Source organism: Monopterus albus, unplaced genomic scaffold, assembly GCF_001952655.1.
Source record: "Monopterus albus unplaced genomic scaffold, M_albus_1.0 scaffold3.1, whole genome shotgun sequence".
Lineage (NCBI taxonomy): Eukaryota > Metazoa > Chordata > Actinopteri > Synbranchiformes > Synbranchidae > Monopterus > Monopterus albus.
In genome coordinates, this window is record NW_018127883.1 from 2,565,365 (window position 1) to 2,579,548 (window position 14,184).

Here is a 14,184-nt window from a genome sequence, read left to right on the forward strand (position 1 = left end):
ACAGGGAAATTACTAGGGAAATAAGAATATCTCCTGGCAATTATTATTTCTGAAAGTTGTGGATGTATAGAATCAAAAAATTCTATCAAAAAATGAAGCAAAAATAAAAACCGGGTAAAACTGGAAAAAGAAAGCGCAAGAAAAAGTACAGGGGACAGGAAATGAAGACAGCGGCGATAACAGCTCTTATGCTGGGAGGTGCTGAAGGTGGAAAATGGTTTTACACATTCTCTTCAGTTTGATAACAACTTAAATTGGGGAGGATGAGAGGGAATAACATTTAGATTGGACACATGGCAGATGAAGACAGTCATTTTTTACTCAAAATGTGCCACTTTTTCCATCTCTACAGCCTATTACTGGATTTCTTTATGGTATACAGAAGGTACCCTGTCACTTCAACATTAAAGCATATATAGTCTTCTTGAGATGCTCCTTTTTCTTCCATAATGCTTCCACCTCTGACACTCTATGACTAAACAATTGGGAAAACAACATTACAAAGACTATGATTAAACAATTGGGAAAACAACATTACAAAGTCAAGAGGTGTTGATGACTCATGTCAGAAAGATGTGTCTGACACTTGTATGCATGCATGTGGGCGTGTCCATGTTGTGCTTCACAAGCCACCATGTCAGCAGCTATGAAGAAAGGCCATCAGTGTTTTACCAAAGCGACACAGAATAGCTTGCCAGCTGCTTTTAAATCACCGCCCACAAGCCTTTTTTGACAATAAGACGAAGAGTCCTTGACATCAAAACACAATTCCTAGCATGGGCAAATGTATTAATTACATCTCATACTCAAGTCTCACAAGGGCACATTTTTAATCAGGAATTCAAGGTCTCAAGTTTTAACAAGTGAATCTGTTTCCAAGCACAGCAATCTCCTCTACTATGCAGTCAAATGGGTACATAGACACGTTCTGAAAGTCTATTCTGTGATTTTGTTGCCTTTGAGAAAAGAGGTAAAGTAAAGTCACTGTTTCACTGTCAGGTGTGACTTTTTTGTCACACGGGAGGGCACTTAAAAAGTCAGAGGGCAAAACAAAGGTGGAAGGAATTATTTACTGAAAAATCATTTTAACATCACAGCAGATTCACTGAACTCTTGCTGATGTTTTTCTGGGACAGGGCAGGTGAATAAAAGGAGGTTTCATGCTGTAGTTCTGCTAAATAGCAAAGACCTTGAAAGAGAACACAAACAGCTTCTGTATTTTTTGCTTAGTGACATTTATATCACTTCCTTCCCTTTGAAATAAATATTTGGATGTGGGACAAGATATTTCAGTTGGCAGAAACGGTCTATAAAGTGGCAGAGTAAGGAACAAGCAAAACACTCAAGAGCACCAGCTACAACTCAATTCATGAGAAAAATAAGGTAATCCACTAGTGCTGGTCTAGCAGGTGAAGGTCATCTTAATGGAGGCCCTGAATCATTTAGCTGTTCACATGGAGCCCCGCTAACACTACTGGACACATTTGCTTTAAAATTTGCTTTTTATTCTAGATTGAAAACCAAATAAACAAAGAAATGTTCACATTCATCATATACTGTAGCAGCAGAATCAGGCCGTCTGTTTCAATCTGAGGTTTTGTGACGACGTTGAATAATGATCATATTTACTCTCAACGACAGGTAATGTGTAAAAAAAAGTATATCCCCCATAGCTGAGACAAGAGTTCTGACAATTATTCATTACTGTATAAACATACTGAAAAACAGGCAGGAAGCAAAACTGTCTAGTGAACGTCACAGTCCATTATTTAAACAAAGTAGAGACAATCATTGTTGAAACAACATTAAAATATGATAGTAGCAATAAGTGTTATTTTACAAAGTACGCCATTAATAACTGACAATTGCTGTGCAGTGTGCCAGTATATTAAAATGTCACTGGATGATCTTGCAGTTAGTGATAGGGGTGACTTTTCCTTCAAGTTTAAAGGGGGTGATGGCAACAAGGTAGAATATAAACTATTCTAAAGTATCCTTTCTAGAAAACAAAAGGTACCTCCATCCAGCTGAATACATATCATCCGTCATAGAAATGCATGAAGTTTTCATCTTTTCCACATCAGAGGTGCAACCCGGACAGAATTCTATTGGTCAAACACCATATTCTCTTCACTGCCATCTCTTCCATTAGATTTCACCTATTACCGTTCGGTGCTTTATTACGTTGGAGGAGCCACTTCTAGCTTTCTATTTCTTTCTCATCTCTGACCTTTTCTCTCTACATCCATGTTCCCCTGTCCTTTATTTCTCTCCATGCCTTTGTACTGTGTGCTCTCTCTCTCTCTCTCTCTCTCTCTCTCTCTCTCTCCATTTCTGTCTTCCTTTCTTTAGCCTCTTGCCACCCTGTAAAGCATCTCTTTCTCCTCTCACATTCCCTGGTAGCAGACAGCAGGGCTTGTCACTCTTGTAGTTTGGTGTAGCCCCTGTGCAGGAGGCAGACCTCACCCAGTCTCTCTGCTTCATCCATCAACTGGCCTACAGAGCTGGCATGCCAAATGACACTACCTATCCTGTTTCCCCTCACATCAACACCTCTGGGAGCCCACTGTCCCACCAGCACAGCCAGAGGAGATGAAATACAGACTGAGGAAATATGTCATTTATATAAACACTGATACAGGCTAAAAGTCTCACCTGGCCTATGAGACTTTAAAAAAAAGAAGAGCGTTTAATCCTAACATGTATACACCGATCAGCCATAACATTATGACCACCTGCCTAATACTGTGTACATAGGAGTCAAAGTAGGAGTTTGGCCCTTGTGTCACTCTGAGGTTCACAGCACATCTTGTGTGAATCTGTTTGCTACCACAGTATCTGAAAGTGCATTTAGTGACAAAAATACATTAAAGGAGTGAAAATTAAGGTCATGAGGACAAGTTAGAGATCATTTTAGACACAGCCAGCAGCCTCCCAACTCTAGGTGAGATATCACCACCAATAGCTGCTGAGTGTTTCTCTTCATAGAGACCAATCCCAATAGCTGCTGAGTGTTTCTTTTCATAGAGACCAATGTACAGTATTGATCCTTTTCAACCATTTTAACAAAGGTTAAAAGAAATTGAAATCTTTTCAAAAGTACAGATGGAATTTTAAAGTTTATTCTACAGTAGATCAACCTCATTATCACTGAGCCTTGGGCGCCCATGACCCTGTCACTGATTCACTGTTTGTCCTTCCTTAGACCACTGTTGGTAGGTACTAACCACTGCAGGCCAGAAACAGCCAACAAGACCTGTAGTTTGGGAGACACTCTGATCCAGTCATCCAGTCATCACAGTTTGGCCCTTGTCACAGTCACACTTGCCCATCTTTCCTGCTTCCATCACATCAACTTTGAGGACTGAATGTTCACTTGCTGCCTAATAAACCCCACACACTGACAGGTGCCTCCGTAATAAGAGGTTATACTGTTATGGCTGATCAGTGTAAGTCTTGATAAAGGCATACCATCCATTTTCATTTACACAATTCGCATTCAGTATAGATATTTCAATTACTTAAAGCATTTTAATCAGTACTGGTGAAAATGAATGACTATCTCCCAAAGCCAGAACCCTGACAGCCAAAAATCTAATTTGGATGTGGACTCAAGATATATAGCTTGGTGCTTCACTGTCGACAATTAATTGGAGAGTGACTTTTGTAACTCATAAAATGCATCAAGCTTTTCTACCAAAATGTGCATTGTTTTATGTAAGTGATTTAGCAAATGCTCATCAATGCAACCCAAGGACATAGAAACGGGACAACTGAAAGCTTAAAATTCCACATTATGGCCCTCTAAAAGGCTCACATGAATCATGTGAAGTGCCCCTATCATGGAGGGAACGGAGTAGTTTGGTGTCAGGAATGAGACAGCAGTGAAACTGACAGAAGATGCTACATCCTTTCATGGCCAAAGTGAACGAGAGATGAGATGGCAACTGTCTGGATGGGAGAAATAAGTGCCCACAATTTTAACATAAAACCACAGACGCTGTCAATGACATATGCATCTTGTTCAAAGTATGAGAAATGACTGTGGCCTGAGAGCAAACTGAAAAAGTGGAAACTGACTTGTGACAGAAAATGTTACTTAGAGCATCATCAGAACAGAACAGAATGTGAGACCTAGGAAGACTTATACTAATGCACGTACAGTATGTCCTTTAATGTTAGGTGAATTAAGAGCCTGAAATTGCAAGTTATGAATATGATCTAGCTACATTAGTCCCTTTGTCTCTGCTGCCATTTTGCATCTCTGTTTCATTTTCTGTCTTTGGAGTTATATTACTTTCATTTCGTGACTTTGCTGTCACGGTCTGTCACTTTATAGCAAATTTGCATTTCTCTGAAGCCGTTGTGCATCTTTGTGTTAATTTTATGTCTCTGTGCAGGGATGTTCAATAATCCATCCATGTAAGTAGATATAGAAAATAAATTGTAGAGTAGAGCAGGTCTGTCATCGTTACCCTGATGATCAACTTCCCACTTCACTGACCACAATTAACACTAGCTTAATGTATTTTTTCACACTGTGCACAAATCACTGAGATGACTACTAATCTCACTAAATAACCAGATCTTTTTTAATATTTACATTACCATCATGAAAAGAAAGATTTCTCACCCATGACAAATTTTTTATGAGGCATTCTGTCGATTTCAGATCATGAATACTTAACTCTCAAAAGCATCACCATCATTCTCCATTCAGATATTAGCATATTTACATATTCTCTACCATTATCATAGTGGGAAGTGGGAACGCTCTGTGAACAAGGTATTAATGACACTTTGATGAATTAACAAATCTCCACCACTCCTAATATATCAACATATTAGTATGAGCATTTGGGAGCTGTGCAGAACGTGAAGCTCTGCTTATTTCTTGGTCCCTAAGATGCCTCGTGCTAATTGTATAAGGTATGATAAAGAATGTAATTGGTCGGATTAGATGAAAAGGAAAAAAGTCTACAACGAACTCTTGGTGAGTGTGAGTGTGTGTGTGTGTGTGTGTGTGTGTGTACTAAAACTAAAATTCATTGGAGAACAGGAATAGATCAAAGCAGTATGCCATTAAAGAAACTTGAAAGTCTTAGTACATTCACAACCTGTGCACTGATTTATTTGTCTTCAAGTGCATCACTTCTGGAGGAGCATGTACAAGAAGGTAATTGGAATTCAAGTGAAGTTTTTGACTTAGTTAATGCTTTTATCTACAGTTTTTGCCCACAATACACAGAAAGACTAAATGAGTCAGTGCAAAAGATTGGGGATGTGCTGAGATAAACTCCTTCGAAAGTAAAACTTTTTAGATACATAGAAGCATATCACAGGTAATGTATATGTATGTACTTTTCAAGGTTTCAAGAGATTTATGGACAGGACTGTGTTACATACAGCAAAGTACGGTCAGAAGGATTCTCTCATCTCTCATGCAACTGAACTTGAAATGCAATAAAAAAAATATATGGACATATATTTTCTATTCCTTTTGTAAATCATTTTAATACATCCTCATGACTTTTTAGTTCCTTCATCTATACCATAACTCATCTTCACTAAATAAGATGGATAAGTACACTTATTGCTAGTAAAAGTGTTTTTCCACCAGAAGGAAAAAAAAACCTTCCTGTTGTCCTTGGAACGAGCAAATCTAAATGAAAATAAATCAAAAATAAAACACTGGGCTCAATGAAACATTTATTCCTTTAAAGTAGGAACTTGAATTGTGCACTTGATATATAGTATATAGTATTCCATGAAGTGACTAATGCCTGTTAAATCTAAATGGACATTTAACATTTTTCACATTACATTTATTTTCTCAACACATGACAGATGCCTTTCACTGTTAATTATAAAATCAGCCTCCAAAGCAAAGCAAAGATGTCGCTTGGTTATGTTTAGTTTAGTGGTATTTAGGTCAGTCACCTCTTAACCAGAGGCAAATTCAGCCCATCTGAACCAACCACTCTTGGTTGGTCAGCTTCCTAGCATTTTTAATAACAGAAATACATACTTCAAAAGACTCGGGAGTCAAGAGCTATTGTTAAACAGGGTGTTATACTGGCATGTATCCTTTTATTTACAACCATATTTTAACAGCACTTTTGTCTATGGCCCTATATCTGAGTTCCAAGTTTTTCATTTGAGTTGGAAAATCTTCAGTGTTTCATCAGTGTATCACTGTCAGATGAGCAGAACATTCAGTGTCAGACTGTGACTCATTTACTGGGCAGAACAAGCCGCTCAGCCCGCCTTTATATTGCTGTATTTATTTTTTTTTTTGTCTCCAACACTGCCAATGCCATGCAAATCGGTTCTTCAATCATGCCAAAGCACTACAGTGTATAATTAGTCAACACTGTTTGACCAAGTGGTTATTGTGAGTAAAACACCTCCAGATGATTAAAACCTTCACTTCTGGCTGCTCTTAATGAGCAAAACGCATACATGCATGTTTGTTGACAAAACACCTACCCCAATTATGTTTAGTTTAGTGGTATTTAGGTCAGTCATGGCGCTGTTCATCTCTTATAAAATGCTTTGAGGACAGGGCAGTTGATTAGCAAATGAACTTTGCACTTAGCAAGGTGATATTAAAGAGGAATAGACTTGTGCTGAAGGGCAGAGTTGGATACATCAGCTTCCAATACATTCCCCTGATTCAAACTGCAATAATTAGTAAATATGATGGGAAAGGTGCAAACAGAGGACAGGTTAATAACTTTCAAGTTAGGATTGTACGAGTTAAAAAAAAAAAAAAAAAAAAAAAAAAAATAAAAAACCTCTTTGGGCCCCCCACTTTGAAAACTTCACCTGGGGTTACATGCAGTGCTGCGGATCACAACAGTAAACAAACTCCTGTTACTGGAAGCGCAGTGAAGACTGAATGAATGTTTTACTCTGTTTCTGCTGCTCAAAGATATTTATGGTATTTCATTAATACTGGCACCTGAAATGGTTTTATTCTGGCCAATTCAATATTGAAGGCAAAACACATCTCAGTCTGATCTCTCCCATCTGCTCTGGGTTTTGTCAGAATTGTGCATGGGTATAAAAAGCAGTTGCATCTTGTTTCATCAGTTTTTACAAGGGAAGGGTCACTAGTGCGGTCTTCGGGGTAAGTTCTCATTGAAAACTAGGCAACATATTGACTTTTACTCAATTATTTGGTTATGTTTTCCCTGTAGTACACTTGTTTTCCAACTGTTTGACTAGACTGTGTCTCTGCTTGTGTTGCTGACCCTCTTGGCAAAGAAATGTTTCAGCAATGTAGCCTACCTGGTGGATGAAAACCTGTGCACCGCGAGGGCTCATGAGCAACACTGCCCGCCGTAAAGTGTCCCGGTACCGGTTGAGCTCCTCAGTGCGCATGGTGCTAAAGAGGTCTGTGAAGACACGGCTGACATTGCGATCCACCCTTTGCAAGGAAACATCCAGACCCAGCCGGGACGCCTGGTCCATGAAGGTTTGCAAACCCCGGATATCTGAAGGAGGAGGAAAGATTGACGAGCACAAATAGTCAGAGGCAGAGTAACACTTTGGGCAAATGCCATGTTATACATTACTTTATTCATGAAGCATTTAATCAGAATAGTGAGTAAACAGCTTATATTTTCAACAGCTGCACATGCATATTTTCAGGCTATGCTCCAAGGGCTTCGAGGCAGGTTTTGTTTCTTTGCTCCTGATCTAAAGCATGAGAAAACACAACAAGCACTCCTGTATTTCTGTTTTCTGGGATTTACAGGATATGAAATTGAAGGCGGCTGTTGCTGTCTCCAGAGAACTTTGTGTGTGTGTGTGTGTGTGTGTGTGTGTGCACGTTCATTATACAGGAAACCACTTAAAAGAAGCCCACGCAGCATACACAAATCAAAGGTAATGTGCAGCAGAGGGCTCACAATAAGCACACCAATTCCAGCAGTCACAGGAGAAGTAGCAGCCCAGCATGTGCCAAGTCATGCCCCATTGTTAAAGTGAGGTTAGGCAAATCACTAGGGCTTGACAGCTTTCTGCATCAACAAAATGTGTGTGTACATGTGCACGCACGCACCTGTCCCATTCACACTGTGAAAATCGAAACCTGTTTGCAGACACACACACAAACACACACACACACTGTGGCAGAGAATACTTCCTGGTGGGAAACAGATACTGGTCCCCACATTTTAGGATGATGACTTGGTTTAATATTAGGATTAGGTTAAGGTTTTCTGAAGGAGTGTCAGACATCGAGGACCAGCCAAGACATCCTCACTCCCATGGTGTTAAACTCAAACCGGTCCTCACGCTGCTGGCCATACAAGTGCATACTCACACACTCCCCTCCGATATCATTACTGTAGGGGTGTGTGGTTTGAGGTGATATGCTCTGGGTCAAAACTGGAAAACAGGCTAATAAGAAAGCCCCTGACCTGGTCTGAGCAGTGAAGCGACATATTGGTACACTGCATCCTGGTTCTTTTACAGCTTGGAGCAAACTGAAGTAGCAATATGACTAAGGACCATATAAAGGAAATCATAAAGAATTAGATGCAATCTTCGATTTTTCCTGCCATTGTTGCATTTCAGTTTATTTTTCTGGGTAACAAATACTCAGCTGCTGCTGGATAGCCTTCAGAGTAAAACTGTTCAAAGGGCAGAACAAAACATGAAATTAAATCATTCATCATTTTGAAGCACTGCCAAACTCTTATTGCAGCACTCTTCAAAAACTCTCTCCCCTCCCAACATTCACACACCTCTGTGCATTTGTCCCTTAAGCAAAATGCTTTTCCTTGGTGGTCTTACTTTGAACACAATGGCCAAAGGCTCAACCTCTGAGTAACCCCTCTTGTTTTTAGAGCACATTCATTCCAATTTGTAAGTTAAATTGTTGTTCTGTCCCTTAGCTAGACCATCTGATCTGAAGTACAAACAATTTGTAATAGCAACACAGTGTAGCTGTTTGGTGAAAACCTTGCATCTCCTAGAGGAGAAACACAATGCAACCAGCAAACAAGCAGAGCTAAGGGAAAGCTAACGTGTGTTAACTACTCGAGGAGCAGGACAGAAACCATGGACAAAGTCAGTGTTCTAGCAGGATTTTCCATGGGACAACATTGTCAGCCCCCTGCATCAGTGTCCAACTCTTTCACTCTGAACACTTACTCACTACTCTTGATTTCTTTCTGCTCTTACCTATCTTTTGCTAATACTATTTATCTTCTTGAGAAGACAGGAAAGTTAGATCGAGGGAGACAGAGAATACCAGATGAAGTTGCTCTTACATGCTTTTTAGCCCTATCTTACTTGAGTTATAACTAAAGTGGGGCTCCCTCTTGGACTGGAGCCATGCCAGAATAAGCATATCATGATCAAAAGGCTCCGGTTTTTTTTTTTTTGTTTTTTTTTAAGTGAGCTGTCAAGTTCCAATCCAATCCAAGAGGAAAGGCCTGAGAAATGGCTGTTACCAGCCTGCATTTACTCAAATTTAAAATAAGATTGTTAAAGCAATCACTGTGATTCTTGTAACAATGACGGTTAATTATATGCATTGTAGATTTGTTTGCAAATATGAAATGTATCATGTGCTAAGTGTTATGTGCTGCCCTAAGACGCAATTAGAGCAACACAGAGAGAATACAGAAATAAAGAAATGACTTCTTCAGTTTCAATCTATCCTCTTTTTACTGACTACAGATCTGTATTCTACATTAACACACTATTTTAAGGTGAACGTGACTACACACCCAGTTGGCAGCTTATTAATTACACCAAGTTAAAACTAATGCAGTCTAATAACAGTTGTAAGAAATCCTCCATTCAAGAAGGTGACAGTGTTCAAAGCTTTAGAGAGGTGCTGATTCAACTGTATGGTCATTTTGGAGGCTGTACTTTGTGCTGATATACTGTAATATAATGGCACCACAAAATGCATCTATTGAAATGATCATACACTTGAATCCAAATCTCTTTAAAAATATCTACAGGTCTCTTATATTATACTGCATACGTTTTAGTTTTATGCAGCTGCCATCTGAGCAGATCAATTGAAAACTAAATATCTTGGAGCATTGATATACTGTAAGTATGCATATATCCATATAGCAACAAATCTGTCAATCACCATCTCAACTTGAAACACCTTTCAAACAGAGGGCATCAAAGTAAGTCTGACATGTACTGTACATTAATACCTTACAGTACATCCACTCCTCAAACTAAAGTCTCAGGTAACATCTAGCTCATCCTATTTTGTTTTCGTCAATTTCCACTATTAAAAAAACAATTTAAACAAAACAAAATGTGGGGAAAAAGCAAACAAAACAAAGTTTGGATTTTCACATGCAGTATATCCAAAGGTTTGTAGTTTATTTTACACTGCAAGAAGACAAACTAATTTACATCAACTGAGGACCTCTTGGTGACATGCAAAGCTTAGAAAATGTTTCTCATAATAAAGGTTATGAGAACACTGGGAGAAAGACAAACTAGTTGCTGATTATGCACCAAAGTCAATCTAAATAATAAATAACAGTTGAGCCACTGATGATCTGTGCTGCAAATGGTGTTTATAAAAGTCAATTTCCAATTTCCAGTAAGATCCTTGCATTATTTATTTTTAATCAGTTTATTTATGTCTTTGTAGTAACCAAAATAAACTGAAAAACATAAAAACACATACTCTGGAAATAACTTAGTGTTTTAGAGGAACTGAGAAAAGATCTGTGGGCTAAAGTGGAGTGAGCTGATGACAGAGAGCTTGTAGCACATCAAGGTACATGCATTGTAGAGAAGTAGTCATGCTATCTAGGGAAAGTCACGTGTTCAAGGGGAATAATTCGTGTAATATCCTGCCCCCTTACAAATGTAGAACGCAGCCACTACATACAGCATGTCCTCAGAAATAACCATAGTACTGGGTTTTATTTAACTGTAGAATAAACTGATTACTGCTATATAGAAACATGCTTTTATTCCCTACAGTGAAGCATACCTATAATAGACACCATCTTTAATAGACACTAGAAATTGCAGGGGTTTCAACTTAGCCGAGTGGGAGAGATACTTCTGTCTCACTGTAGAGCTTTGTTTATTCCGTACCCAATATTAGTTTGTCCGGAATGGACAGTGGCTTCATAGTGTATTCAGATCGCTTTGCTTTTTTACAACTTATTGTTTTGCAGACTTATTATTAAAAAGCTTTTTTTAAAAGCTATTTTTGCCCATTAACCCACAGTACACTCAAAACCCAGACCTAAACCCCACAGAAAATCTGTGGAGAGATCTGAAGATGGCCAATCCCAGATGCTTCCCCATCCAATGTGACAGAGCTTGAGAAGATCTGCCAGGAGGAAGAGGGGGAAAACTGCCCAAATCCAGGTGTGCAACGTTTATCGAGACTCACCAAAGAAGACTAAATGCTATTTTCACTTTATGAGTTACTGAGCACAAACAGTTGAGAGAAAAAAACTGACATTTTATCTATTATATATTAAACCCATGACACCAAGTGCATATAAAATGGTGGGCTCCACATACTCTCTGAAGTGGCTGCATATATACACGTAGTCACTGTCAATGATCTCACTTAATGTTTTCATTGAGGTAAATCTTTGCAAACGCGTGTGATAATGATTTCTGTTTTTCTGCTTTATGGACAAGGGTGAGTGAGTTTCAGCGCCTTTACTGTGGTTTTTGTGGAGCCTTCTGAAAGTGAAATGATTACTACTGAGTGCTATAACAGGAGGTCTATATCCCTCATCTGGCACGAGAAAAAAAAGCTGCAACTAATATACTTTTGTTAAAGGCATGAATCTATCATATCACTTTTGTTTGTCAAACACTACACAATATATACAGTCTGGAATGAATGTGCAGAGGAGGCTTGGCTGGAGTTACAGTCCAGGGCTGAATTATTATCTCAGTCTGGGCATAGTGAATGGTCTCAGAGATGCTGTATAGCAGTAGCATTTTGGCTTGCAAGTTATAGTCCAAGAGGGGAACAAAATTAATTGCCCTGCTCAAGTTTTGCTGTGTGCTTGGAAGGGAGACAGTTAGACCAGAGTGCACAAACCGGAATGATAAAAATGTAATAATAAAAACTAGAAATAATGCAGAGTCATGAATGAAATACAAACTCTGCAAAGAGTGTAGGGATTCATTTGAATTACTTTTTTTATTTAAAATGAGGCCAAGTTTAAGGTTAATAATAATCTGGTGAGATTCTTAAAATGAGGTCTTACCAATTATTTCACCCCATCACAATAATAATGACTTTTTCATTCTTTCCTAGTGAATTTTTCTAAATGATATTTAACATAGGCAACTATCAGGTCTAATCCGACTGATATATATATATATATATAAACACTGCACAACTGAAAATAACTTTATTGTTTTTCTTACTTTACACACCTTTGTTTCTTCTCTACAGAAAGCTAATTAATTTAAGGTCACCTGTATGTTCACTCCCTATAAAATTAGTTGGCAGGTTTAGTGGGTAGTGTTACAGACCTTATGGCCTAAATGCAGCATCAACTGAAATTAATGAAACTAACCAAAGCAACACAATAATGAGCATATGAAAAGGTAAGTCATTACACACCAGCATCTTCACTGCTCTCAAAAGGCTCATTTAACTTTCCCAGACCTATCACAAACCAAAACCCTCATATTGTGCATTACAGACTAGCTACAAACTCTGCAGGAGATATTCTTTGTGTTTGTCTACATTCAGACTCTACCTGTTGTGTTATAAATGCACTTTCTACATTAGGACCCACCTCCTACTTGGGAACAGAGCAGCTTTATCAATCTCACACCTAATCCCAGCCTAATTCTCTGCTCCTCTAAGAGACAGCCAGTCACCGCAGGGAGGCCAGAGAAAGATGTAGCTGCTCCACAGTCATTACTAAGTGCAGGTCAACTCAGACAGACCTGCCAAGGAGCCTATTGATGTTCAAGGAATCAACCCTACTTTAAGATTTCCTATAATTGTGCCTCAGTTGCCTTTTATGCTGTTCTTGTTATGCAATAATGACAAGGCAATTTTGCAGAAAGTCCACTGTTCATTCTCCCAGCACAATCAATACAATCGCTTTTGCATAGACTAGAGCAGAGTAGGCAATTTTGGTAAAATTAGGTAAAACACCATCTGATCGGCTTATGGATAAACAAAGCATTTAAGGTGAGAGTTACATTTTTAAAATAATGGATACCTAACACCTGACTTAACAGTGAGTGGTGACTCCCATGTTGTATTCAAGGTTACTTCTGTAGCTCAGTGAAGGAAGGACTGAAGGAAGGTATTGGCTACAAAAACTATTGATAAGAAAGACAGAATGAAGGAAACAAAGAAGAGAAAGAAAAAAAAACAAAAAGTAAAAGAATAAAACAGCTAAACAAAATGGAAAAGCTGAAGGGTCATTTGGTTTGAAATGGGCTGTTGTGGATTATCACATTTTTGTTCTCTTTGCATGAAACTACAGAAGGGAAAGGCACATAAGGATTTCATGTGATCCACCTTATAAAGAAATTATGGAACATGCTTTCTCACAATATAGAGTTAAATTATGTGTTAAAAATGTACAGTGACAAATGGAAGTTGTTTACACAATGTATTTTATGCAACTGATGCACTGGTGGAGAAGGGAATGGTCTTCCCTGACGCAGTTCATTACACTGACATACACTTTGGCCCCGAGTTCAAGAAAGCTTGTTTAAACTGTATTAAATCACAAAATCTCACCCTGTACTGCGGAGCCTGGTGTTGCTCTCATTCAAAATACATAAATAAAAATGTATAGATTAAAATAATAATTGTCTAAATATAAGTGGTATAGACAATGCAGTTTTGAACAATGCTTTTTTTGTGTATAGTGCTACAGTTAAATACCTGGAGCTTCACACAATTTGGTGCTTTATCAGTGACAGCTTCTCAGAGATAAACGCACCAGCAGTAAATTACTGACACAGCAGCCCAGAAAAACACAGCCCTATCACACAACATCTAAGATGGCCTTATAGCAATTATCCTTCTAATGAATGTGTAAATTAAATATCAACAAGTTCATTTTAATACAAGTTATAGTTATCAGATAATCCATCCATCCATCCATCCATTTTCCTCCGCTTATCCGGAACCGGGTCACGGGGGCAGCAGTCTAAGTAAAGATGCCCCAGACT

At 38.5% G+C, this 14,184-nt stretch overlaps 1 protein-coding gene across 4 annotated transcripts in view; it reads right to left on the minus strand.

Annotated features, from left to right (window-relative positions):
* grid1a (glutamate receptor, ionotropic, delta 1a) overlaps nt 1-14,184 on the minus strand; it is a 193,170-nt gene that overhangs the window by 53,468 nt on the left and 125,518 nt on the right. For all 4 annotated transcript variants that reach the window (XM_020601755.1, XM_020601745.1, XM_020601764.1 and 1 more), the window contains one exon: nt 7,294-7,499. In XM_020601755.1, the coding sequence (XP_020457411.1) occupies nt 7,294-7,499 (206 nt within the window). The remainder of the gene's footprint in view (nt 1-7,293; nt 7,500-14,184) is intronic.